The sequence below is a fragment of the Agelaius tricolor genome, unplaced genomic scaffold (assembly GCF_023055355.1).
Source record: "Agelaius tricolor isolate 1412-34295 unplaced genomic scaffold, bAgeTri1.0.p SCAF_12, whole genome shotgun sequence".
Taxonomy (NCBI): domain Eukaryota; kingdom Metazoa; phylum Chordata; class Aves; order Passeriformes; family Icteridae; genus Agelaius; species Agelaius tricolor.
This window is the reverse complement of record NW_027269272.1, coordinates 23,859,584-23,883,903: the sequence shown is the minus strand read 5'-3', so window position 1 is coordinate 23,883,903 and position 24,320 is coordinate 23,859,584. Positions and strand designations below refer to the sequence as shown.

Sequence of the window (24,320 nt, the reverse complement as noted above, 5' to 3'; positions counted from 1 at the left end):
GTTCAGATACCTCCCTGGATGGGCAGTGGTTTGCCTAAATCCCATGGGAAAATCCCATCCTGTCACCTCCTGACAATCTAAAGATTTCTCCTGAAAACCAGAGGTTTATTCTTAGATAGAGCCTCATGTCTTTTTTCTTAACTTCTGCAGAATTAAGTCGTGACTTCAATCTTACATTAATAACAGTCACAGTTTTCTGCTTCAAAGTGATGAAAACCATTTGATTTATGAGCAAGTAGCAGCAGTGTGTTGCAATATCTTCTTTTCCAGCAGGAACATTGAAATTTGAGCACATTAGATCTTTGTTAACCGTATTTATTTCACTGTTGGTGGCTGCTCACCTGTGGATTCTCCATCATCCCAGAACAAATCCCCAGAAGCTTCATTGTTGATATCCAGGGCAATTATGAGTCCCATTGGATTCTTGCGGCTGTGGAAAGAGAGATTTATGTGTGTAATAAACATCTGAACATTCTTGGTGCTTCCTCCATGTTCATGCAAGAGTGAAACATCCAACAGGGTCACAAATCCTTGGAGAATTGCCTTGATTAAGTTTAATCCTTGGTTTCCTTTCATTTTCATGGAAATGGATTAAAATACTCGGTGAATTTTAAAATTCCTATGCAAATAATTCCTCACTGAAGGTGTGGAAGTGAGGTTTGGATCACAGATATTCCCACATTTCAAGGTGAAAATCCTAAATTTGTAGCCTAGAAGTCCTCAGCCCCGTTATGGGGAAGAAAAATAAATGTTAAAAGTGTTCTGTTTGGGATCCTACCTTGTCACTGTGGTGGTGTTTGGTTTCTGAGTAGGGAAAATGTATCCTCCTCTCAGGTGCAGCCCCATTTTGTCTCCTGGGGTTGGTATATTGTACCACACTTTCTTCAGTTGCACTGGTTCACCCTGATGGACAGAGATTGAAAAGAGAGCAGGATTTTGTATTATCTACTGCTGGGAGTGTTTTCTTAAGTCCTGAGTTTCATCAAACTGTTCCTTATAAAAAAAGCTTAAGTTATGTAAATATCTATGGGCTAATGGGCACATAGAATATACTATATATTATAATATATATTATTATATTATAAAATATAATATAATTGCATATATGTAAATTAATTGCATATAATTGATTTAATGTCATAATCTGAGCCCTTTCTTGAGGTGTTAGTTCTTGTGCTTATCCCACCACCCTTCATCCCTTGCCTCCCAAGTAACCCCAAAGTCTTTCCTTCAGGTCTCTGTCCCCAAAGCAGGGCTACCAATTCTATGTCATCACAATCCCATTTAGAAAATGATGTAATATCCCATAATATCCCTGCATTTCCTTACCGTGTCATACTCGTACCACTCTGCCTCAGGAAAGTACACACGAGTGAAATTCACACCCTAGAAGTGAATAAAGAAACAACATGCAAATTTCAACTTAATCAGATAAACTCAATTTTCCAATAAAGCTGAAGTCCAGTGTGAGAAGAAAATCACGATATTCCTACACTTTGCTGTTTCCTGGTGTTGAGGATGGTCCAGACAGGGGGAAGGACAATCCAAGCAGATTTCTGCAAAACTGCTGGGGTGTAACTGAGCTGCTGCTCTGCAGCTCATTGAAAGCCACCCAAAGCCACAATGCTTCAAACCCAGTGAACCAGATCCTATCCACAGATATCTCTATCTTCTTTATTTCCATTTATTTTGGGGCTGGCACCTTCCAGATTCTTGCTTTCCCTTTGTCTTTAACAAATGTTTTATGTTTCTCCATGGCAAATGTGTTGCTGGCAGGAAAAATCATTATTTACAAGATTCTGCCACAGAATAAGCCACGACCTTTTTGTTTTCTTCTTGTACCACAGGGAAGCTGAAATGCAGCAAGAGGAGCTGACTCCAAAGGAAATTCAGAGAGGAATTCTGAAGGAATCCCAGAGGTGATGTGAAGATGAGGTAAAGCAGAATATCAGACCAGATATCCCTGACTCCATAGAAGACTGGAAAACAGGAGCAGGATTTAACGGAGAGATTTTTCTGTTTCAGCAGGGGTAAAAATGTGCTGTGGGCTCTCTCACTGGAAGCAATAAATGAAGGAGAGGGAGCTGGTGCCTCCACATGGCCTGTGACCACCAGACAGATCCCAAACCAGCCAAACCTACCGGCTCAAGAACAGGGGAAATCAGCAGCCCAGGGCCCCACAGGAACTGCCTGTCGATGTCCCAGGTTATTTCATCAGAGTAGAACCTGAATAAATGTGAAAGATAAAGCAGAAATTGAGATTTTTTTTGTGATTTATATCAGCAGCAACCTCAAGGTTTCAGGGTACTGATTGTTCACAGTCATGACTAAAGGATGCTATACAAAAATCACCTCCTGATTAGGCCAAAATGGGGTTTCACCGATTGGGAAGCCACCTACAGATTCCCCAATGTGCATTTTCACAGGATAGAGGTTTAGGAAGTCCCCCAGCAGTATGAAATGAGTCAGATTTCCCTCTTGCTTACACACTCCCAGACTCACTCGTGGAGCAGGGGCCTGGTGACCGTGTCCCCCCGGGTGTGAGCTTTGTAGAGCAGCGTGTACAGGTAGGGCAGCAAAGTGTAGCGAATGTTCAGGTAGTGCTTGGAGCTGTTCACCAGCAAGGAGTTGGATCCAAACACAGCTGGATCTTGATGCTGCAAACAAATATCCACTGTTTTTATTGCCAGGTTTTCAGAAACACTTTGCCAAACGTGTGAAAAGCTGTTTCAGCTGGGGTTTTGTGGGGCAGCTCTGCACTGGGCTCTCCTTTCTGGTGCTGTGACCTGGTGTCCTGTCCTTCCTTATCCATCAGGGTTATTCCAGGACTCATCCTGGCACTCATGTTCATGCCAAGGAGCTCCCAGGGCTCAGCCTGGTGGCTCACACAGGCCTCAGTGTTCCTTGGTGGTTTGAGCAGCCAATATTCATAAAACTGTTACCAAACAACTGCATTCTCAATTAACCCTTATGGAACACAGCCTCTCCCATCTGTAATTTCATAAAGACAGCTTCAGGTTTTGTTTTCAAGCTACTCAGTGAGAATGAGGATTAGAAGTGGCATTAAAGGAAATGATGTTATGCAACACAAAGCAGTTTTGAACAGAAAGCACAACTTACTATGACGTATTCACTATTGTGGTTCCTGGAAAATGGGTAAAATGCTCCCACTTGCATCCATCGTCTGCAAAGCTCTTCTGTGGTGTCTTCAAAGAAACCACAAATATCTGCTCCAACCTTAAAAAAAAATTTTTAAAAATCAGAATGTGCTGGATATACAGTGCACTTCAAAACGTGCAACATATTTGTAACTTTCCTCTCCCGAATCCAGCTGTGCTGTCCAAAAAATTAAACTGACCCCTCACTAACAATGCCCATCATTCTGCTTCTTCCAAATTTTACCTTCCTGTTTGGTGATCATATGCACGGGGAAAAAAGCTTCAAAGCCAAATTTAAATCACAAAAAGGATTTTGGTTATTTCCCTTCTAAGTCTCTAATGTCTCTAATTTGATGTCTCTAATTTGAAATTATAAGAAAACCAGGAATTGTTTCACATCCCCCACCGATGTTAAAAACTGCTAAAATAAGAGGTAGATTGGGATATATAAGATAATAAGTTTGTTACCCAGTTTTATGTCACTACAGCCACAAAAATCAAACAGCCTAAATCAAAAATCGATGATTGAAAAAGAAATGTCCAAAAGAGATTCCTGAAAAGGGTTGATTTTGAGGAGCCAGTGTAAGTGGTTATTTCAGAGTGCTTGGTTAGGTAATCTGTTCTCTGATTTGAAAGGATGGCAGGAACTGATGTCCTACATAAGGAATTCCAAAGAGGTTGAACTCCAGCATTCCAGGGATTGCCCATCTCAGCTGGTCCCACGTGGCTGCATTGTCCCCCAGCCAGTGTCCCCCGAACTTTCCTGATCCTGCAAAAGTGGACCTCGAGATGAGGAAGCTTCTCTTTCCTGGGAACAATGTCTCGATGGCTCTGGAAAGGAATGAGGCTGGGGTCACACAGAGGAAAACACAGCTCAAATGTTGAAAATTCTGAACTAAGCAGATTCACACCGATTTGCACTGATTATTCATCCCAAGGATGGGAGCCCCTTTGCAGGTGTGTTTTAGCAAGGTTCAAGAGATTAATTTGAAATAATATCTTTACACAGCTCTGGCAGCCAATTTGTGGTTTTTCCTACCAACTCCAGGCTGTGGATTTTCCCTTGGCTAAATTAGCTCAAAGGCAACACAGCATTTTCCAGGAATCTCATTCCTTTAGCAGCCACGTTTCGTGGTGCTTTGGAAAACACAGGTCATGGACTGTTCTGAAACCTTTCTGCAGGATTTTAGCTTGCATTCCTTACTTCCTGGTGGATAGGGTCATGGAATATCCATAAAGATTGTGGACATCATATTGCTTGCCCCATCTCTGCACTGCATCCAGGCAAAGTGTCTTGGAGTACATGAGTCTGTCGAGGATCCCTGGAAGGAAGGAATACAAACAGCACTGGTAAGGTACATTTTTATTATTAATATTTCCAATCTCTAATGCACATTTATGATATCCAAGCCCCTTTTTTCTCTTTATTCTTTCACCCAGGCAGTTTAATTACTCCAAAACCAAAATGCTGCTCTTGGCTGTTGGTTTGTTCTGTGATATTTCCACTCCTGAGCTTTGCACCCATCCAGGGCACTGGGATCTGTGCTCTAAATTCCTGAATCACCATCGGACAGCACACTGGCAAAGGTTACTTAAATCTACTATTAATGCTAACTATGAACTCCACTTTAGTTCTGCAAATATCTGAAAAACTATTGACAGTGCAAGAGGATCGTAGCATTATTAGACATAATTTAGGCAATGACAATATCCAGTATTTATTTGATGAGATAAAAGAGGCAGTTCTATAAGCCACACCTGAAGTATACAAATACAAGCACATAAATATTGTTTTCTGTCAATAGGAATGTCCAAACCGCACCCATAGGAACTACACTAAAACCATGTTGTATCCTTGAAGGAAATTAACATTTTATTTGATATTTTATTATTCTGATTAAAGTAAGTGTACTTACTGGGAGTGTAAGGAGGGTAGTTTAACTCATTGTCTGCACAACCTTTTTTTGAGCCTTGAACAAAGCTGCACACTTCATTCATGTCCTGGAAAGGAAAGATGCAGGATGAAATAAAGTTGCCTTAAGTACATTTCCCTAAAAAAGTCTTCCACTCTATTCTGTCATCCTTTAAGGAACCACTAGTAGCTATTCTTCAATGTCTCCTTCCTGACTGAAAAAATACTTTTCAATCCAATAAAAATTCAGTGTGATAAACACCTGCTATCACCCATATTTTAAAAAATAAAAATAAAAATCTTGAATTACTCACAATCCATATTCCATCATAGGGCACCATGTCATAGAACAATTTGCACTCGTTCACCCACCAGTCTGTGCCCTCAGCGCTGGTGTAGTCTGGGAACACAGTTTCCCCTGGCCACACCTGGAATATTCAAAAGGAAAATAATTAATGGAACTTTGAATGAGATTAAAAAAACTGTCAAAGGATCATAGAACTGCTCAGGTTGGATGGGAGATTGAAGAACACAAAGAGTATGAATTTCTTAACTTTGAATTTTTCAATTGCTTTTCTTGTGAGTCAACAATACACAGCTGAGAAGATTCTCAATAGAAGTTAAGCTTATAAATTAAAAGGATAATGTGGGATCTGGCTCTTCAATTGCTACTGGAAATAAATAGGAGCTGGCTGATGAAATGTCCCTTGAGCCTTCAAACTACCCTTTGACGTAAAAAAAACGTTAGTGTTAATGTAAAAAAAAAAGGGTTAATGTGAGCAAGTGTAACTTTAATTGCTATTTTAGTTCTATTTTTCTTTAAAAAATTAAAATTAAAAAAATATAATTTTGATGTAGAATCAATGAAAAATGCCTTTTAAATGTAAACAATTGGGAAAAAAAAAAAAAGCTAAGAAAGGTTGAGAATTATCACAGTCTACAAGAGACCTTACAAACTTTGCTCTCCCTGAGAGCCAAGTCCCCTGGGCTAAAGCAAATCACAACAGTGACAACAGATGAAATCCAAGCGTGTACAACCACAGTTACCTCCCCAACCAGCGCTGTTCCATCTGACTCATTGACCCAGACGTTCCTCTCCGATCCCCTGACGTAGCTTCCATAGGGACTTCCATCAGCCATTTTTTGGGTGCTAATAGCAGGATCCTAAAGAAATTAGAAAACCACAAAGAGAAGAAGAAATCAGGATATTCCATCCATTATTGCAGGCTGTAAATGAAGTAATTGCATAGAATAAGTAAAGAATAGTAATAAAAAATAACTGTAATGAAAGGGTTCACAAGGGAAAAAAGGAGTAATGAAGTGCTTACCAATATGATGATGTATTTTTGTCCACGGTCATGCAAATAAGATGCAAACTGAGGGAGGTCTTTGAATTTCTCTTTGTCATAAGTAAAATCTTTCCTCTTCTCCATGTAATCAATATCAATGACTTGGATATCCTGAAAGAGAAGGGAGTTCAGCTTTTCCATGAAAAGTGATAGGTAAGGATTTTTATTATTTTTCTTCCTAAATATTAGCTGAATATTAGGCTATTTTCATTCTATTGAAGACATGAGGTTCATGTCCCCTAAATTCTAATTTTAAAAGTTAATTGTACTTTGCCTTTGACTGTCAATTAAGAATAATATATGGTTCCATAACTGTCCATAGGAAAATAAAAAATGTTTCACGAGAAGAAAAATGGATGGAGTTGGAAAGAATAAAAGAAAAATTATTACAAGAAAGTGTTTGAATAAATCTAACTGCAGTTAGATGGGACACCCCTAGATGAGAAAATTCAATGCTCCACCCCTCATCCAACATTCTGATGATGGGTCTAACATCAAAATGCCCAAAAACCTTTGGCACCACAGGTTTCCCAACCCAAGCTCATGGAAAACGAGCCAGCTGTGGGATCTCAGAGTGCTCCCCAGCCCCATACTCACGTAGGGCAGTCCAACAGCCCTGTTCCTCTCCACCACTTCCTTCACCTCGTCCAGGGACAGGTACCCATAGCGGCAGAGCTGGAATCCCAGGTTCCAGTAGGCAGGCAGTGCTGGCAGTCCCACAAGCTGGGAGGGGAAAACACAAACCCCACGTGCTGCTGGACACCCTGTGTCACCCCATTCCCTTTCCCTGCTCCCAGTGATGCTTTAGGATTTTATCTTTTCTATTTCCATCTCTCTGTAGCCCTGCAGTTCTTTAGTGTGTAACTCTGAGCTCCACACCCAGTGCCAGCTGCTGCTTTCCCATTTTGGGCAGACACAACAATTCCTCTCCAGGCCTGGCAATCAAGGACACCTCAGCGCCTCAGGGCCCAGAGATGGAAACCAAAGTGAGTTGGGGCAGCAAACTGGGGCTCAATGACTTCATGACCTGAAGCTGGAATTGGAGGATGAACCCCAAAATGCAAATGGCCCAAAGTTATAAAAGTGTGAAACCCGTGAGCCGTGGGGCATTTTGGGTTGGTCTGCCCTGGATGTACCTGAAGGGCTTCAATAAACAGAACTGCTTTTATTCCTTTAACTCTGTCTGCCCTCTGGTTTTAGGGAGCCCCAAAAGGCATCACCACATTTCTCAAATCTACTCCAACAGCCCACTCCTAAATACAATATTTTTCTCCTATTATTTATTTATTTTAATAAATACTGCTATTTTGGGACAATGCCCATTCTTTCAGGTGTCACTGGAACCACGGAAGACCTCAAGAAGTGCAAAAGACACTCGGTGATATCTTGTGATCATAAGTTCCAGACATCCTGTAAACACACTCTCTATCCCATAGTAATGCCATATGAACGGGAATTTTTCCTCATGAAAAGAGCAAGGAAACAAAAATTATTCTAAAGACCATCTCCAGCCCTAAAGGCCACGGTGTAAATTAGATTTATGAATTTTGGAGCTCTTGGGCCTCGAGCATGGTCTCCTCTCCAGCACCCAGAGAAAAATAATATGATAAAATAAATCCCAAGCACCTTTGAAAACATCTGCCCAATGCATAATCCCTGTAGGTAAAGGTACCTGCAGGTACTCCTGGACTACTTGCTCTGGAGTGTTCCCCACGAAGATGTAGAAATCCAGGATGCCTCCAATGGTTCTGTAGGTCACTGCTGGAGCAGGTTGCACCACAAACTCTGCCAGGCAAGAGGGCAAAAAACAGTTCTGAAGGACAGGAAATTCTAAACTAACTTTTCTAATTGATGATTAGAGAATTTACTGAAGTAAAAACCACAAAATGCCTAAAGAACCCTAAACCATTAATTGAACTTGGAAAGAAGGGGAATCAGACAACTCTTTATGTGTCCCTATTTCCATTCCTTTTCGTCCTACAGAGAAGAGCATCAGAAGAAATCCAATGGTTCAGCCTTTTATCTCTGAATTTTGAGTACAACTTTCTTCCAGCCCAAAGATGTGCAGAGCTCAGTAAACATAAATACACTTATCTGAAGGGTTTAAAGGACATTCACTTCCAAGTGTTGTTCACTCCAAATTTACTCTCTTATTCCAGTGCAGACCTGTACAGCTTTTGGATAAATTCCTGACCCTCAGATTTCCATCAAAATCCTCAAGTTAACTGCAGGGAGCTACTCACTGCTTGTATTTGAAATATTATTAGACACGGGGTATGACTGCCCTCAGATATTGGGGGTGTTTTTAAGAAGGGACACTTACATCAGCTCAGTTTTATTGCAATAATTTCAAAAAAGAAACTCAGCTGCACTTCTCAGAGCCCCAGAGAAAGGTTTCTCACCCATGGCATTGCTGTTCATCAGGAAAACACCAAAGGAGGCTCCAGTGTTGTCTTCCAAACACAGGAAGAAAGTATGGGTTCCATACAAGTTATCCACTGTCTAAAATAAAGGGAACAGGCAAGCTGATTAACATCTAATAACAGGATCTGCTCGGTAATATTCCAAAATATATCACAGGTAGAACTCAAAACGTCTCAAAATGGAGCAAACAGCAGAAATTTAAATCCTGAAACTTCCCTGATTTATATGTTCTGGTTTTCCTGGTGTTATTCTCCTTTATTTTCCATTAAAACAAGAATTTCCCTAATAAATAGGTAACAGATCTGATGGATCTCCAGGAAAGCTGGCAGAAATTGCAGCTCTATTTCTGGGGAATAAGTGTGCTCATCAAGAACTTGAGAGGTGCTTCCCTTTCACCACAGATTAGGTTTTACATCTAATCTATATTTCTATTCATCCTGCAAGGCAATAATTTTGATGCCTAATCTATGGAAACAGGAGAGTGCCTTGCTGCTTTTTCATTTCCTTTCTAATTCTTTTTTTATTTCTGCTGTTATTATTAGCAACATAACCCCTGAGAGATGCTAACAATTGTTGCAATAGTTGTGTTTTTTCTCCTGAAAAAGCAAATTCAGTTCAAATGAACAAGAAACAGAGCCTGAGCAATTGGAAATCAGCCTCACTTGGTGCTGTCCAGTGTCATTTTAGCTTAATGAGTCTACACTGAGTGAAGCCATTCAGTTAAGAACTATCTTCAACCCAGAGCAAAGAGTGAGGAGGAATCTCAAGGCAACGGGTACAAATTCCAGATTATTAATTAACTACATGCAGCCATCTCACCCTCAGGTTTCAGTCCATTTATCTCCTGTGGCAGGACAACAAAAGTTCTCTCTCAAAGGAGGGAGTTGCTTTATGAAGCTGAGGTAATGGTGAAAATAATCTCACAATTACCACAAAACGGTTGTCACAGAAATTGCTTCATAAAGGGACGGCCAGAAAACTATAGCAACAAATAACAGCTGACAGACATATTCTATCTTGGAAAGAAGCAGCTGTTAGGGAGAATTTTTCCATAATTTGAGCTCCAAGGATGTTCAGCCTCTCCATCTGAACTGAACCCTGCCCTCAGCAAAGCCTGTTGTTATTTACTAGTATGTTATTTATTCTAATTATCTGTAGAAGTTGAGGACTCATCTGTTAAGGTTTATCCACTGGTTTTCCACTGCACACCAACATAAAAACCAGGGAACACCCATCACTACCATGGAGCTGTTAGCAACAACACACAGTGCCTGGAAAATCTTCATGGAAAACTCCACAGGCAGAAGGGCTTCAGTGGGCTGAATTTAGTGCTATTGAGTTATACTCAAATGTAAATTATGTTAGAACAAGAAACAGAAGGAGAACAAGCTTGTGACCCAGGTCTGTAAAAGTGTAAATGTCTCCTCTTTTGACCTGAACTCCTTCCTGTTTTCAAATAACACTAAATAAATAAAATGAAATGTTTGTGCCAAATGTTTAGGCAGATAAGATGTCTCCCTCAAAAATAATATCTTGAGCTGAATTAAATGGATGAACTGAATTAAAACAATATCTTGAACTGAATTAAATGGATGAAATTTGACCTTGTCTCAAATTCAATTCTTCAAGACAGCACTGCCATGCAATCCCTCTCTTTTATGGCAACAGCCTCTAGTAAATCCACAAGAAATGCAGGAATTTTCACGAAAGAAGGATACTGATAAAGTAACAAGGAAGTTTTATTTCTCGTGCCAATTCTATTGTTTCAGGAACTTCTGTCAAACCCAAGACTAGCTGAATCCTTTTTGTCCTTTCCTTCAGCTGTTTTCTTTTAAATCATAATAATCCATTGTCACAGACATCTTTTATGAAAAATCCTTTCCTTAGGATTTTTCCTCCTGAGAAGTTGAGAGGCCTCAGGAACAAAATGCAAACCATGGTTATCTGCGGCTGTGGAATGCAACAGGTGCATCTGTGATTGGTCTCATGTGGTTGTTTTTAATTAATGGCCAATCACAGCCCAGCTGGCTTGGACAGGGCCGAGCCACAAACCTTTGTTATCATTCTTTCCTATTCTATTCTGAGCTAGCCTTCTGATGAAACCTTTTCTTCTATTCTTTTAGTAGAGTTTTAATGTAATATATATCATAAAATAATAAATCAGCCTTCTGAAACACGGAGTCAGATCCTCATCTCTTCCCTCATCCAAGAACCCCTGTGAACACCGTCACAAATCCACAATAATTTATTCTCACCCAAACACGGAATCAACTCTTGATCCCCAACAATTAATTTCAGCCTGGTGGATGCACGAATGTGCTCACAGCCAGGTTTGGGTGACAGAACTGCCAGGACAGAGGGGAAAGGGGCCCAGACTCACTGCAGCTGGGGGAGTGTCCCTGCTGAAGAGGGGCCAGGTTCTCCAGTTGACGTCGTGCCTGTACTGCTTGTGCACGTGCTCCCCAACGCCGTAGATGTTTCTGCTGGGCAGCCTGATGGAGAGCTGCAGGAACTGGTCAGCATACTGCAGGGGCCCAATGGTGGTGTCAAACCTGGTGGAAAAGTGCAAAAAGAAATGAGGAAAAAAGGAGGAGTTTTACCAAGGGTTGTTGCAAGGATTGTTTCTGGTCATTTCAGCTGGAGCTGGGAGGCACAGTCAGGTCTCCACTCAGATTTTTCAAGTTTTCTTCCAGCTGTTGTTGGAATCAGAAGTATTTTGGGGCCACAAAAGATGGTGGAAGGTCACAGACTTTATCAGAATAATCAAGATTTTGGTAATGAATTGTCATGACATAGTCTCCTTCTGTAAAAAGGCCTCTCTATTTAAGAGCTGGGGAAAATCAGTGCAAACCTTGTGCAAAGAAATTTATCAAGGACTTAACTCTGCCCTTATCCCATGGTAGCAACAGCTTTCTTTGAGAGCCTCAAACTCAGAGTCCAACATCACTGTCATTTTTTCTTCAGACACCCAAATGCAAATACTTTGATGAAATTAAACAAAGGCCTAGGGAAATTTACACAATATTCCAGAGAATTATGGTCCCCCAGGTGTCTCATCCCCCTCCCTGTACCTGTTTAATCAGTCAGGCACTGCTGACTGCCAAGCCCATCTTCTGTGCCCTCTGTAATTGCAAATCAATCATTACAGAGGATTCCAAGCAAGAAAACAATACTAATAAGAGCAAAAAGCAACCTTTAATTAATGAAACTTGAAGCCTTGCTAATCCAAGTGGCCCAGCCCTGTGACAGGTAATCATTCCTGGCTGATTTAATGAGCACCTTCATCTGGCACTTCCCTGCTCTGAGGGCACTTGGACACCTGTGGGTTGGTGGCTTTGGCTTCATTCATTTATTTTTAGAACATGAATGGGATGAGACAATCCAATGTTCAAGTTCATTCAATATTTTACACACAGCCTTGCTCAACCAGCTGTCCTTGGATATCACAGGTGTAAAGGGCAGCCTGATTTTGGTGGTGACACAAAGGGCAGCCTGATTTTGGAGGTGACACAAAGGGCAGCCTGATTTTGGTGATTCAGGGCCTCAGCATGAGTGTAGTAAAGAAGATAAAAGGTAAAGGAAGGGAAAAAAAAGGTGAAAAGGTAAAGCAGATAAAAGGCAATCAGGAGTTTTCCCACATGGTTTGAAGAACTGGCAAAGAGTCCCTCAGGCAATAAAAATTCCCCATATTGAGATTTCCCAAGCACTGGGGGAACGTGATCAGAGAGCCACACCTGAAACCCTTCAGACAGAGCTTCCCACCTCAGACTTTACTCCCAAAGTCATCCCAAGAGTCCTTGAGGGACATCCAGCAGTCAAGAAGAGGGAAGAAGTTGAGCCTGTGTCCACGAGGACACCTCTCAGGTGGCACCTGGTGTGGCTCTCAGGGAGCCCCAGTGACAGCTGTGTCACCAAGGAAGGCCCACCAGGACTTACAGCACTTTGCCATTGCTGGCTCTGGTCACCACGAGGCCGAAGGGGTTGTGCTTCAGCTCCACGTTGTAGCTGGGGTTGGAGGCCTTGGATCCCTGGAAGGGCTTCACGTGCTCGTGAGGGACCTCGAACCTTTTAGCATTGGGGTCAGTGATCTGCACACATTGACACAACACAAGCGTTGGGCCTTGATAAAATCAATCCCCAATACAGATATTTTCCAGCATTATCCACAGTTTTGACTCAGGGTATTTCCACCCTTATCCCAGTCTCCTCCTCTGCTTTCATTGTTGTCCACTTCCAAGTTTAATTACTCATTTTCAGCCATTTTCTTTGGAATATTTGACTCTGTGTTTCCCTGGCTCACCAGGAACCCACCACAGGACAAAGTCTCCCACAGAGGGTTCTCAACCCCACAAGCCACTGGTACCCCACATCCATGGCACAGACTCTTGAGCTCTCCATGGAAAACACAAACCATTGGAAAAGCTAATATTGTCTGTCAAAGGGATTGAGAGATGTGATTGGGCCATCAACAAAAAGTAATTAAATACATTTATCCCCCCCAAATCTTCCTGTGATGAGGACAAGTGGTGGATAATAGGAAAGCTGAGCTTTCCAGAGGTCTGGGTGAGGACAAATGGTGGATAATAGGAAAGCTGAGCTTTCCAGAGGTCTAGGTGAGGACAAGTGGTGGATAATAGGAAAGCTGAGCTTTCCAGAGGTCTAGGTGAGGACAAATGGTGGATAATAGGAAAGCTGAGCTTTCCAGAGGTCTGGGTGATTTTTCATGCAGAATTCCCACCGCGCCAAGTCCCCGTTAGCCTGAGGCATTGCAACATCAGGGAGAACAATGAAAGAACTTCACAGGGAATCATGAGAGTGCTCCAGAGGCATCAATCCTACACTCCCTGCACAGGCAGCCCCACATCTTGCAGAGCAAACAGGCCTTGGAGCAGCAGAGGACACAGCTGACCTTGAATCGGAAGCGGTTGTTGGTCTGATACTCCGCTGTGAGCAGCACGGTCTGGATGTCGTTCCCGAAGAGGGAAGGGGATGGCAGCCTGTCCAACGTGGCCTCAAACCCTTGGGAGACAAACACGGGGCTGTGTTGGAACCCAGGAAATTCCTCTGGCTGCCCTGGAGGACTCGGGACCCTACCTGGGGGGCTCAGAGACCTTGGCACAGAGCCCCAAACCCCTGTGCCTTTGATTTAGCCCTTGGAAAAAACAACCACCAACTTTATATGAAGAATTACAAGTCAAGAATGTTTAAGTAGAATAATAGTTAGTTTGTCACAAGGTGAAAAATAGTTTTTTGAGGTTTTAGAATGGGGGCTCAGGGTCCCAAGATGGAGGAATTTGGGTGTGCTTTGTCCTTTTCCCTTCTTCTTGGCCTCCATCCTCTGGGTGATGTTGGCACTTTTAGACTGGTTTAGAGTAGAATTCACTGTCTAACGTAGGTGATAGGTACTGGGAAGTTATTGTAAATATTGTAAATGTAGTTTTTAGTATAAAAAGATACCACCAGTGTGCCTCAACCCCACTTGCCAGACAGACCTCGTCGGGCCGGAGAATGAACGTTACAAATACGAAATAATAAACAACCTTGAGAACAAGAACAGAACAATTCTGACTCCTTCTTCAACCGCTGGGCTGGGAAAAGAGGCTGGCACGGACCTCAGAGTCACCGTGAGCAGCAGAGGTTCCGAGAGGGTGGGAGCTGGGGCCCAGGCCAGAGCTCACCTGCCTCGGTGGATCTCTCTGAGCCCCGCACTTGGTAGCCGTGGTTGGGGGAGAAAAAGCACCAGGGCACGTTGGCGTCGCTCTGGGGGCTCCAGCAGCAGCCACGGAGGGAGCAGGTGCTCTGAGCAAGGACAGCAGGGACACAGATCAGTGGGGGCACACAAATACACCCATACCAAACCAGTTCAGGGCACATTTCACCCCAAACACCAGGAACCTTAATGATTTCTGCACTCAGGTCAAGCCCTCCTTTGAAAAACTCCACAGAGTGAACTCAGTGGTAGCACAGAAAGCACTAAAGAGGGTTTTTTATGGATTCAGAATAAACTTGCTTATTGAGATGCAGTCTTAAGACCACAAGATCCACAGGTAAAATAAATATTTTAAAAGAATTATTGAATTATTTAAATATTTTAAATTTTTATTGAATTATTTAAATATTTTAAATGTTTTAAAATAATAGTTCAATATTATTATTATTGAATTATTATTGAATAATGATTCAATAATTATTTTTTATTGAGTTATTACTGAATAATGAATAACATTCAATAATTATTAATTATTAATATTAAATAAGTATTGAATTATTATATTATTCAATATAATATTGAATTATTGATTATGTTCAATAATCTACATCTCTCCACTGGGACAGATACAGCAGAGTCTGACCAAAAGTCACGCACTGGAGAGGAGGTGAAATTTATCATGGGATTAACATCTAATAAATATCTATATATGCATAATTGAACATTATGTATAATATCTACATTTTAATGTAATTTCCCAGTATCAGAAATAGTCAGACTGCTCCTGCATAACCTCAAATTGAGATAAATACATTTTTTCAAGCCTCTGTCTCAGTGTAGTGGCACCATGCTTTACACACACATTCACCAGAAAGCTGAAATTCCTTTGCTTTGCTGTTAGAAATGAACTTGTCCATGCGCTCTGTGTGTGAGGTTTATGTTTGGAGATAAGATTGGGGCAATGAATCACGAAGTTTCCACCCATTGTCTCCCCTTAAACCCCCATTCATTACTTAGGGCAAAGGACGGTGGCAAAACAACTCTCACTGAGGGCAAAGGGTGATTCCATCAGTGATCTCAGGCACCCAGCTCCAAAAGGGACACCTTCCAAACCTCACTTTCACCTCTCCACTCCCAGAAACTCTTTCTGCCTCCATCTGATCCTGCAAAAATGCTTTTGGTGCTTGTAATAAATATTTAAAATATTCTGCAGCTTGACATAGGTGGACATGACCCCAAACCTGCATTGCTGCTGTCCTTTCTTTGGGATTGGAGAGCCCAGACTAGTCAGTGCAGGTGAAATTATTTTCAGAGGCTCTGGGCAGATAAAAGATAAGGCAGCTCCAGCCCAGCAATCAGGCAGGTGCTGAAGGAAGCACTGAGGGAGCTCATAAAGCCACTGCCTTGGGCAATCTTGGGGCATTTATTTGATAGCGGTTTTACAGAGCACAGAAATCACTCAAAACCACCCAAAAACAAACCCCAGATTCGCCAAACAGGTGAATGCTTTTCCTCTCTGTCACAGAATCATCCCATCAGAAAACATGTGCTGTCATTTCCATCAGGTTCCAAGCCAAAATTAAGGGCTGGAGGAGAGCTGTAGGGACTAATTTCCCCTTTTGACACCCAAAGCCCTTTGCAAGGCTGTGAAAAACCCAGGCTCACTTCCCACCTCCCCAGATGCCACCTGGGCACTCCCCATTTCCCATGTATAAACCATTGCAGGCTAAAGGAGAGGAAGAACACAGCCCCCCAAGACTGCAGAGATCTCAGCTTTATCCCCTCACTTCATTTCCTTCATATATGGGGGAATATCCTAAATATAAGAACAGATTCACTACTTCCACCCTCTTCTCCCTTCCCATAAAAAGCAGAATAAACTGATTTTCCTAAAACCTGGCACTTCAAGCATCCACATTCCCAGCTTCCCAAGCACCTTTTTCTTTTCCCCAGCTATTCCTCCTGATTACTCCTCAACTATTTTCAGCAGTTCCTTCACAGTCCAGTGATATTTTTCCAGCTGGATCTTATCCTGGCAGATTCCTATTTTTGTGGCATTATATTGAGCTTTCTGCACAAGGAAGTAAACACAGGAGCTGAGGGTTGGCTGTGCCTGGCACAGGGGAAGGAGCAGAGTTCACCAGAGACACTGGGGAGCCTGTTGTAAAAGCAATCATCTGCTATAAATAAAGATGTGATCCCGGGCTGGGGGCTGTAAAAGCAGCACAATAGATACCAGCACCCAAAGCTTAATTAGGAATTACCCTGGATACAAGGAAGCTGTGTGCACTGGGGAACAGCATGAGCTGAGCACAAGGGCTCCAAGAAGGGCCTGGCCACGTGCTGAACTTAAATGTGCATCCACAGGCCTCCACCAGCAGGGCATTTTGGGAGGAAAAGCACAGAAACCAAGCCCAAAGCAACAATTCCCCCTTCCCTGAGCCTTCAGAGGTGTCAGCCTGGCCTACACCAGCTCTGCTCAGTGGAATTCTTGTTTTACTGCTGTGTTCTGCTTGTCTGAGCAGACCTCCAGGCAATTTTCCACAGCAGTGAACAGATCCTGAAAATCTTCCTTCTTCCAGCATCTCTATCTTCACCAACCATATGATCAAATAAAAAATATCTATTTATTTTCTTTTGTTACTGTCTTCCTTTCTTTCTCTTTTATGCATTTCTTCCTTCCTTCCCCTTCCTTTTTCTTCCTTCTCTCATTTGTCTTTTCTTCCGTTCTTCCCTCATGTGTATTTTCTTTATTTCTTCCTGCCTTCCTCTTCTCTTTTCTTCTTCCTTCCTTCCTTTCATTTTCTTTCTCCTATTTACTTCTCATTTCTGCAATCCCTCTCATTTTCTGGCTCCACCCTGGCCATCTTCAGTGACCAGGGCACTCAAGGCAGACTCCAACCCTTGCAGATCAGCTTAGCCAAACCATTTTCCCAGCTGCTGTTCACTGTGAAAACCACAAACACAAACCACTGCAAAGAGTGATGCAGGACCTGCAGTTTCACAGATTCCTGCATTATTGCAGCCTGGCACAACCCAATCACTTCCAGGGCAACGTGAGCACAGGAGTGAATGGAATCAGTGGGATGGGATTCTGGCTTTCCCCATGGAGCAAAGGTGATCTTGATCTCTAACCCTGTCAAATCTGCTGCCTGCTCTTTACTAATATTCAGAAATCATTTCTTTTACCTCCTATTCCAGATCAGGCACCCTCAGCATTGCAACCTGCATCTACCTTTCTGCTGGGAGCTGTGATTTGATTGTTTTTCATTCTCCCCCAGCCCCAGCCTTGCAGCTGCAAGCAGAGCACTGAGGAGTGCAGCCCTGCACGTGGGGTGACCCCTTCAGGGGCAGTAATTGCAGATTTCAATGATCTGCATGGCTTCTCCTGCAGGGCTCTGCCTCTTCCTGGGGCAGGGAAGGAACCTGAAGAGGCGAGGAACAGGCTGTGATTTGAACCTTTCCTAACCCATCCCTGCAGGACTTTATTGAACTACAAATCACAACAAAACCCATGGCAGGGGAGGCTTTAGCAACAGCCAGCTCTGGAATTAGGTGGGAGTTTCCTCCAGGTTCCAACAGCTGGGTAACAATTTCTATACCTCTGTGAATGACAGAAGTAACCCACATCACACTGGGGTTTTTTCTCTCCTAAGCTTCCCCTCCCCAGATCAAAGATAGATACCAAGCATTCGCCAGAAAACAAGAAAATTCATAATAAATATGAAAATGATAACTATAATATATAAATATATTTATATATTATATAAATATATGTATAATTTAAATTATAAATATTAATCATAATTAATACTTATATTAATAACTATTTCTTATCTTTAAATTATATGTTTATATTTGTATATTTATATTATATATTTATATATAATATTTATATCTACATATTTATATCATATATTTATAATATATATTGTTTATATATTTATATTATATATTAAATATATTATTATATAAATAATATAAAAATATTAAATAATATTTTTTATTATAAAAATTATAATAACGATAGTCTTTCAGGAGTAACTATTACAAAAGCCTTCTCAATGTGAAAGCACTGAAAAATAAAGGGCATCATAAAATCATGGAAGGGTTTGGGTTGGAAGGGACCTCAAATCTCCTCTCATTCCAATTCCTTCCATGGGCAGGGAACTTTCCACCATCCCAGGCTGCTCCCAGGCTCATCCAGCCTGAGATGATGCTTTCCATGGGAATTTTAACTCCGAGATTCTTAAGCCAAAAGGTCTTTTCCATACTCTGCTCTCTCAGACACCCCAATCAAACAGAGATCCAAAGTGGGTCTGAAAGGAAACTCTGAGCACACCTTGTAAAATGGCACATTCTCAGCAAAGGCCATCATTTCTGAATTATTGTAAATGCCACTTTTTGACCATCACACCTAATGAAACCGTTCAGAAAAAGTTGTTAACAACCAAGGGTGACTCTTTTAAGTGCTTGGTGTCTGACCAATATTTTTGCCACCTCTGCCCAAACCAGAGAAATCAGACCTGCTGCCAGTGGGCTGAAATCCTGCAAACACTGGGAAAATCACACATTTAAACAGGTTAAGGAAACACCTGAGCTAGTAGAGACAAATGACATTTCTATAAAGAAGCAGGAGGTTTTATAGGACAAAATCTCTTTTCTAGTATTTTCCAGAACGTTACCAGTGTTGCAAATTGGTCTGGGATGCAGTCAATTCTCTCTGCTACTGGTGTGTCCTGACATTGTGGGTAAAATTCTGTCAGGGAAATAAAGGAATGGGTTAATGATAGCAGGAAATAAAGGAATGGGTTAATAATAGCAGGAAATAAAGGAATGGGTTAATAGCAGCATCTCTAAACCACAGGAATAACTTGAGTCCCTCTGAACTCAGCACCTCTGCTTTTGCTGCCTGCTTCCCTAACAGCAGCAGAGATCCAAATCTCTATCAACCATGGCTTCTGTGATTCATTTTTACCTTTGGAAAATGGCACACAGTTATTTCAGATATGAAAACTTCACTGTGAATTTTTTGAGCATACAGGTAATTTTGATAATTTTATTTCATTAGTCCACTTTTCAGTGACTCCTGTCAATGTGCTCTGCTTCGTTGAAAATATGTGCAAAACTAAAAATGGGAAGAACTTTTCTCTTCTTCAGCTGGGCTGTCCTGGTGCTCCTTCCTCTGAGCCAGAGTTTTTAACTGGAATTGGAGCATCAGGGAAAAGCACCTCCATTAAAATGCTCCTTTAGATTTCAGGACTGTGGGACTGAATTTAAGGTGGGCAGCTTTAGCTGATTAAAGGGAGCACTGAAGGTTCCTTTATGTATTTGGGAACTGTTTGTGTCTGGAAGGAGGACTGTGAAGTGCCCTGGGCTGAGATGGACACACACCCCCAGATTTGCCTCTTTGCATCAGCTGCACTTGTGCTTTTTGCCCAAAAAACTCTTACTCATGACAGAAACAAGTAAAAAAAATATGCAGATATTAGTCTGGATGGGCAGTTTTACTAAAACACAGAGTTGTTAGCCTTGTATAAGCAATAATTTTTATTTTTCTGCCATTTTCACCTCCAAGCTTTTTACTCCCGTCCCTGTGTGTGAATGGAATTACACAAAATGGGACTGGAAGTAAAGCAGGTGCTCTGCATCACATCCCTGGAACACAAAGGTTTCCTGATTTATCAGTGCCTCAGCAAGAAACACTGGGGGATTTTAGGGAGACTTTTTTGGGAGTTATTTTTTTTTTTAATACTCCAAAAATTGAAATTATCTGAGCTCTATGCTCCTAAAGAAAGTCCAATCAGCGGAGGGAGAGATAAGAGATTTTTTCATGACAATAAACCCTGACTCACACCATTTATTGCACCCACAAGTGATAACTTTGACTGGATCACCCACAGCAAGGACTGGCCACGATTCACCTTTGGGTAATGATAAGAGCATTTGGGCACCGATAAGAGCAGGAGCCCTGGGGCAGACGCCAGCGGGGTTTGTGCTCCTCCAGCAGCCAGGGGAAGCTCTCACCTGGAGATTTGACTCCGGGCTCTCCTGTGGCCAGCAGCCCAATGAGGACACAAGCAATGACAGTCACCACCGTGAAGAGGGCAATCAGGGTGAGCTCCAGCCCACTGAACTTCCTGCCCATCTGGAAACCCAGAGAAACCCCATCAGACCAAGAGAAACACCAGGAACGGCTCTGAATTACATCTCCAGCTCATAAACGTTGCTAGTAACAGTTATAATTTGTGACAGCGCTCACAGGGGTTCTTGGAGGAGGGAAGAGACGAGAATGTTGACTCTATGTTTCACAAGGCTTGGTTTATTATTTTATGATATATATATATTATATTATAACTGTACTAAAAGAAATAGAAGGAAAAGCTTCATCTCAGGAGGGTAGCTAAGCTAAGAATAGAATAGAAAATAATGATAACAAAGGCAGCTGGCTCAGACAGAGAGAGAGAGCCAGCTCTGCTGTGACTGGTCACTAAATCCAAACATCTACACGAGACCAATCCCAGATCCACCTGATGCATTCCACAGCAGCAGATAACCATTGCTTGCATGTTTTGTTCCTGAGGCCTCTCAGCTTCTCAGGAAGAAAAAAAATCCTTAGAAAGGATTTTCATAAAAAGATGTCTGCGACAATAATTGAATAATTTTTAATTAAAGTTATAATTTCAAATGAAAAATTTAATTTGAAATTATAATTTTAAGTCCGGTTGTAAGCCACATCACCTAATCCCGAGGTTTAAATAAAACTCTACTTAAATACTATGTGCAATAAGTCTCCAGTTCAGGATAATTCACCCAGTGCAGATTATGGAATTATTACACTCAGAAATGTATTCTGGTCCCTGCAAATCACTGAACAGAGAACAATTTACTCCTGAAATTAATCATGAAGTTGGCCACATGTTACTAAAATTCCTGAAACAGACAATAAATTAAATCTTCTTTCCTTTTTTTCCTTTTCTAAACTTTCTTTTCTCCTATGGATCAAACACAAGGCTGTTCATTTAAAAAGGAGGAACTTGATTTGTTAGAAATATACCTGAGAAAAGCTGGAGTAAACCCTGAGGGCGTGTCCAGGACACGTGGGGAAAGCAAGACAGAGATAAATTGCTTTTTTTGTGCAGTGGCAGAACAGAGTGTGTACAAGCTCATGGCACAGTGGTTGCTGCTGGAATCACAACTGGAATATGGCAAATAACTCAATGGAGTCAGTGCCTCAGGAATTTGGGAAAACCTCATGTTTTCCACAGCTTTTTTTTAAAATATTTTTGGTGAGAAAGGAGTGCTGAGCCAAGGGGGCTGTGCTGGCTCAGAAAACAACCCAGAGCCATCAACACTGAACTGTGCACCAGCAACCAGACTGATTAAAACTAATTAAAACTAATTAAAACGAATCTCAGCAGCCAGATCAATACACACTGGCAGCTACCACTGCATTTAGCTTGTGGTTAAGGGCATTTAACCTCATAAAACAAAGTTAAATTCAGAGAAATTGGTTCTTTTTAGCTAAGAACGTGTGGGAGCAGGTGTGCATTGCATCAGAACACTTTCATGTGTTTTAGTCATAACTCACAGAAGGGAAAAATACTTCAGAATGAACTATTTTTTGTGTGAAATAACAGTTGAAATCATTGTGTGCACCTGTTGCCATTTTTAACCCATCACAAACTAAAATCCCCTTTTGCTCTGTTGCCCCAGCTGATATCATCCTAAAACTTAAAAACCCTCACGCTCATTTTTCTGAAAATCAGGATTTTATTCAAGTTCTTGTCATTAAAGCCTCCTATCTCATTGAATTCCAGTTCTTTCTTCTCCTGGTCTCCCTCCAAACCCTAAAACATTGGAAATAAATCCTTATAATTTATAAATCTAAGTTATGTTATGCGATGAGTGCTCATCAGTGAGGCAAAGCTCTCCAGAACCTTGGAATAAATGATATGTAATACAACATACATTGAAACAACAAAATGAAAGCCTTACCTTAACGCTTCTGTGGTTCCTTCATTTGCTGCTCCTGGCTGTGAAGCTCAGCATCAAACCTGGGGCTTTATGAGCTGCTGTTATCAGTTCTCAGCTGTGTTTGCAGAGCCCTGGGCCAATGGCAGGCACAGCCAGAATTGCAGGCAGATTACGGACACTCCTTGGACTAAACACTCTTTGGACCTCAGTGTGAAGCATCAGGCTCTGCAAAGGAGTGAAAAGCAGCCATGAAGTGCCAGACAGCTCATCCAGCTGCATGACTGGGGTTTTTTTTTAATCTGTTCTTCTCCCATATCTCTGTTACTTTAACCTTCACAGAACTGTCGTGTTCCTCTTGTAATGTTTCTTAATCACCACGAGAAGTCATTAAACATTCTCAAATGAGGGAAAGAGCTGTTGAACATGTTGCAGGGGAGAATCTAATCTATGACCATTAAAATTTTTATTGGAATTAACTATAAAAGATTAATCTTAAATCAATATAAACAGATTTCAGGGGATATTACTAATAAATGTCAAAAGCAGATGAAAAAGATGAAAGATTAACACAGAAATATTAAAATTTTATAGCCCAGAGGCTTCAATCATAACCTTAATATGAATGCTTCACACCTAACTGGTTTTTGTCTTTTTTTTTGCAAATGATAGGTGGGATTCTAACATTAGATCTGCATTTTCCAAAGGAAAGCTTTCAATTCATATTATTATGAATATTTACAGGAGAATTTTCAATAATAAAGAAATGGCTGAGAAGTCCTTCCTTCCTTCCTTCCTTCCTTCCTTCCTTCCTTCCTTCCTTCCTTCCTTCCTTCCTTCCTTCCTTCCTTCCTTCCTTCCTTCCTTCCTTCCTTCCTTCCTTCCTTCCTTCCTTCCTCTATCCCTCCCTGTTGCTCCATCCATCCATGTATGTCCATCAATCCATCTGTCCATCCATCCCTGCATCCATCCAAACATCCATCCATCCATCCCTGCATCCATCCCTGCATCCATCCATCATCCATCCATGCATCCATCCATCCATCATCCATCCATCCATCCATCCATCCATCCATCATCCATCCATCCATCCATCCATCCATCCATCCATCCATCCCTCATCCATCCAAACATCCATCCCTGCATCCATCCATCAATCCATCCATCATCCATCCATCCATCAATCCATCCATCCATCCATCTCCCCTCAGATCAATGCCACCACTCCCAGGGACTCAGGTGAACAACAGGCAGAGTTTCCAAACCAACCTCACTCCTCTTTTCCGTGGGAAAAACTCCCAAGAGAAAGCTGGAAACATTGCTAAAAACTGCCAGATATGCTGCTTTGTGAGTGTCCATGAAAACACCAAAAAGGTTTCGAGTGGATTATGAGGATGACAACGGCTGGGGAAGCCTGAGGGGTTTGTTGGATGGATATTTGTTCTCCAAAGTTTATTTATTTCATTAGACTGTTCCAGGAAAGCCCAGCACAGCATATTCCAGGGGTTCCATTTAACAATCTCCCTGCCATCAATAAAACCATTTGCTTAAGTGCCTCCCTGAGCTGGCAGTGCCACGAAGCTCAGTTATCCATCACCCAGGGAACGCTTCCCTCTGCTCCAGAGCACACACCCAGGAACACCCAGATCTCCAGGGAGGGGGTCCCAGAAGCTTTTCTGTGCTGCTGTGAGGTCCTCAGGATGAGGTGAGAGATCAGAATTTAACTCCATGTTCTCAGAAAGCTGATATATTATATTATTATATTATATTGTTATGTTATGTTATATCATATT

At 41.7% G+C, this 24,320-nt stretch overlaps 1 protein-coding gene across 1 annotated transcript in view; it reads right to left on the bottom strand.

Moving 5' to 3' along the window:
* Positions 1 to 20,701, bottom strand: part of SI (sucrase-isomaltase) — a 43,755-nt gene extending 23,054 nt beyond the window's left edge. Inside the window, exons 1-21 of the mRNA XM_071438152.1 lie at positions 20,581 to 20,701; positions 19,239 to 19,312; positions 14,522 to 14,642; positions 13,753 to 13,862; positions 12,780 to 12,931; positions 11,224 to 11,395; positions 8,822 to 8,921; positions 8,092 to 8,204; positions 7,017 to 7,142; positions 6,399 to 6,530; positions 6,118 to 6,234; positions 5,385 to 5,498; positions 5,075 to 5,159; positions 4,363 to 4,480; positions 3,818 to 3,989; positions 3,121 to 3,237; positions 2,503 to 2,657; positions 2,142 to 2,226; positions 1,330 to 1,386; positions 779 to 903; positions 342 to 430 (exon numbers count right to left, since the gene is read on the bottom strand). Coding sequence (XP_071294253.1) covers positions 342 to 430; positions 779 to 903; positions 1,330 to 1,386; positions 2,142 to 2,226; positions 2,503 to 2,657; positions 3,121 to 3,237; positions 3,818 to 3,989; positions 4,363 to 4,480; positions 5,075 to 5,159; positions 5,385 to 5,498; positions 6,118 to 6,234; positions 6,399 to 6,530; positions 7,017 to 7,142; positions 8,092 to 8,204; positions 8,822 to 8,921; positions 11,224 to 11,395; positions 12,780 to 12,931; positions 13,753 to 13,862; positions 14,522 to 14,642; positions 19,239 to 19,312; positions 20,581 to 20,701 — 2,455 coding nt within the window. The remainder of the gene's footprint in view (positions 1 to 341; positions 431 to 778; positions 904 to 1,329; positions 1,387 to 2,141; positions 2,227 to 2,502; positions 2,658 to 3,120; positions 3,238 to 3,817; positions 3,990 to 4,362; positions 4,481 to 5,074; positions 5,160 to 5,384; positions 5,499 to 6,117; positions 6,235 to 6,398; positions 6,531 to 7,016; positions 7,143 to 8,091; positions 8,205 to 8,821; positions 8,922 to 11,223; positions 11,396 to 12,779; positions 12,932 to 13,752; positions 13,863 to 14,521; positions 14,643 to 19,238; positions 19,313 to 20,580) is intronic.
* Positions 20,702 to 24,320: the final 3,619 nt, after the last annotated feature.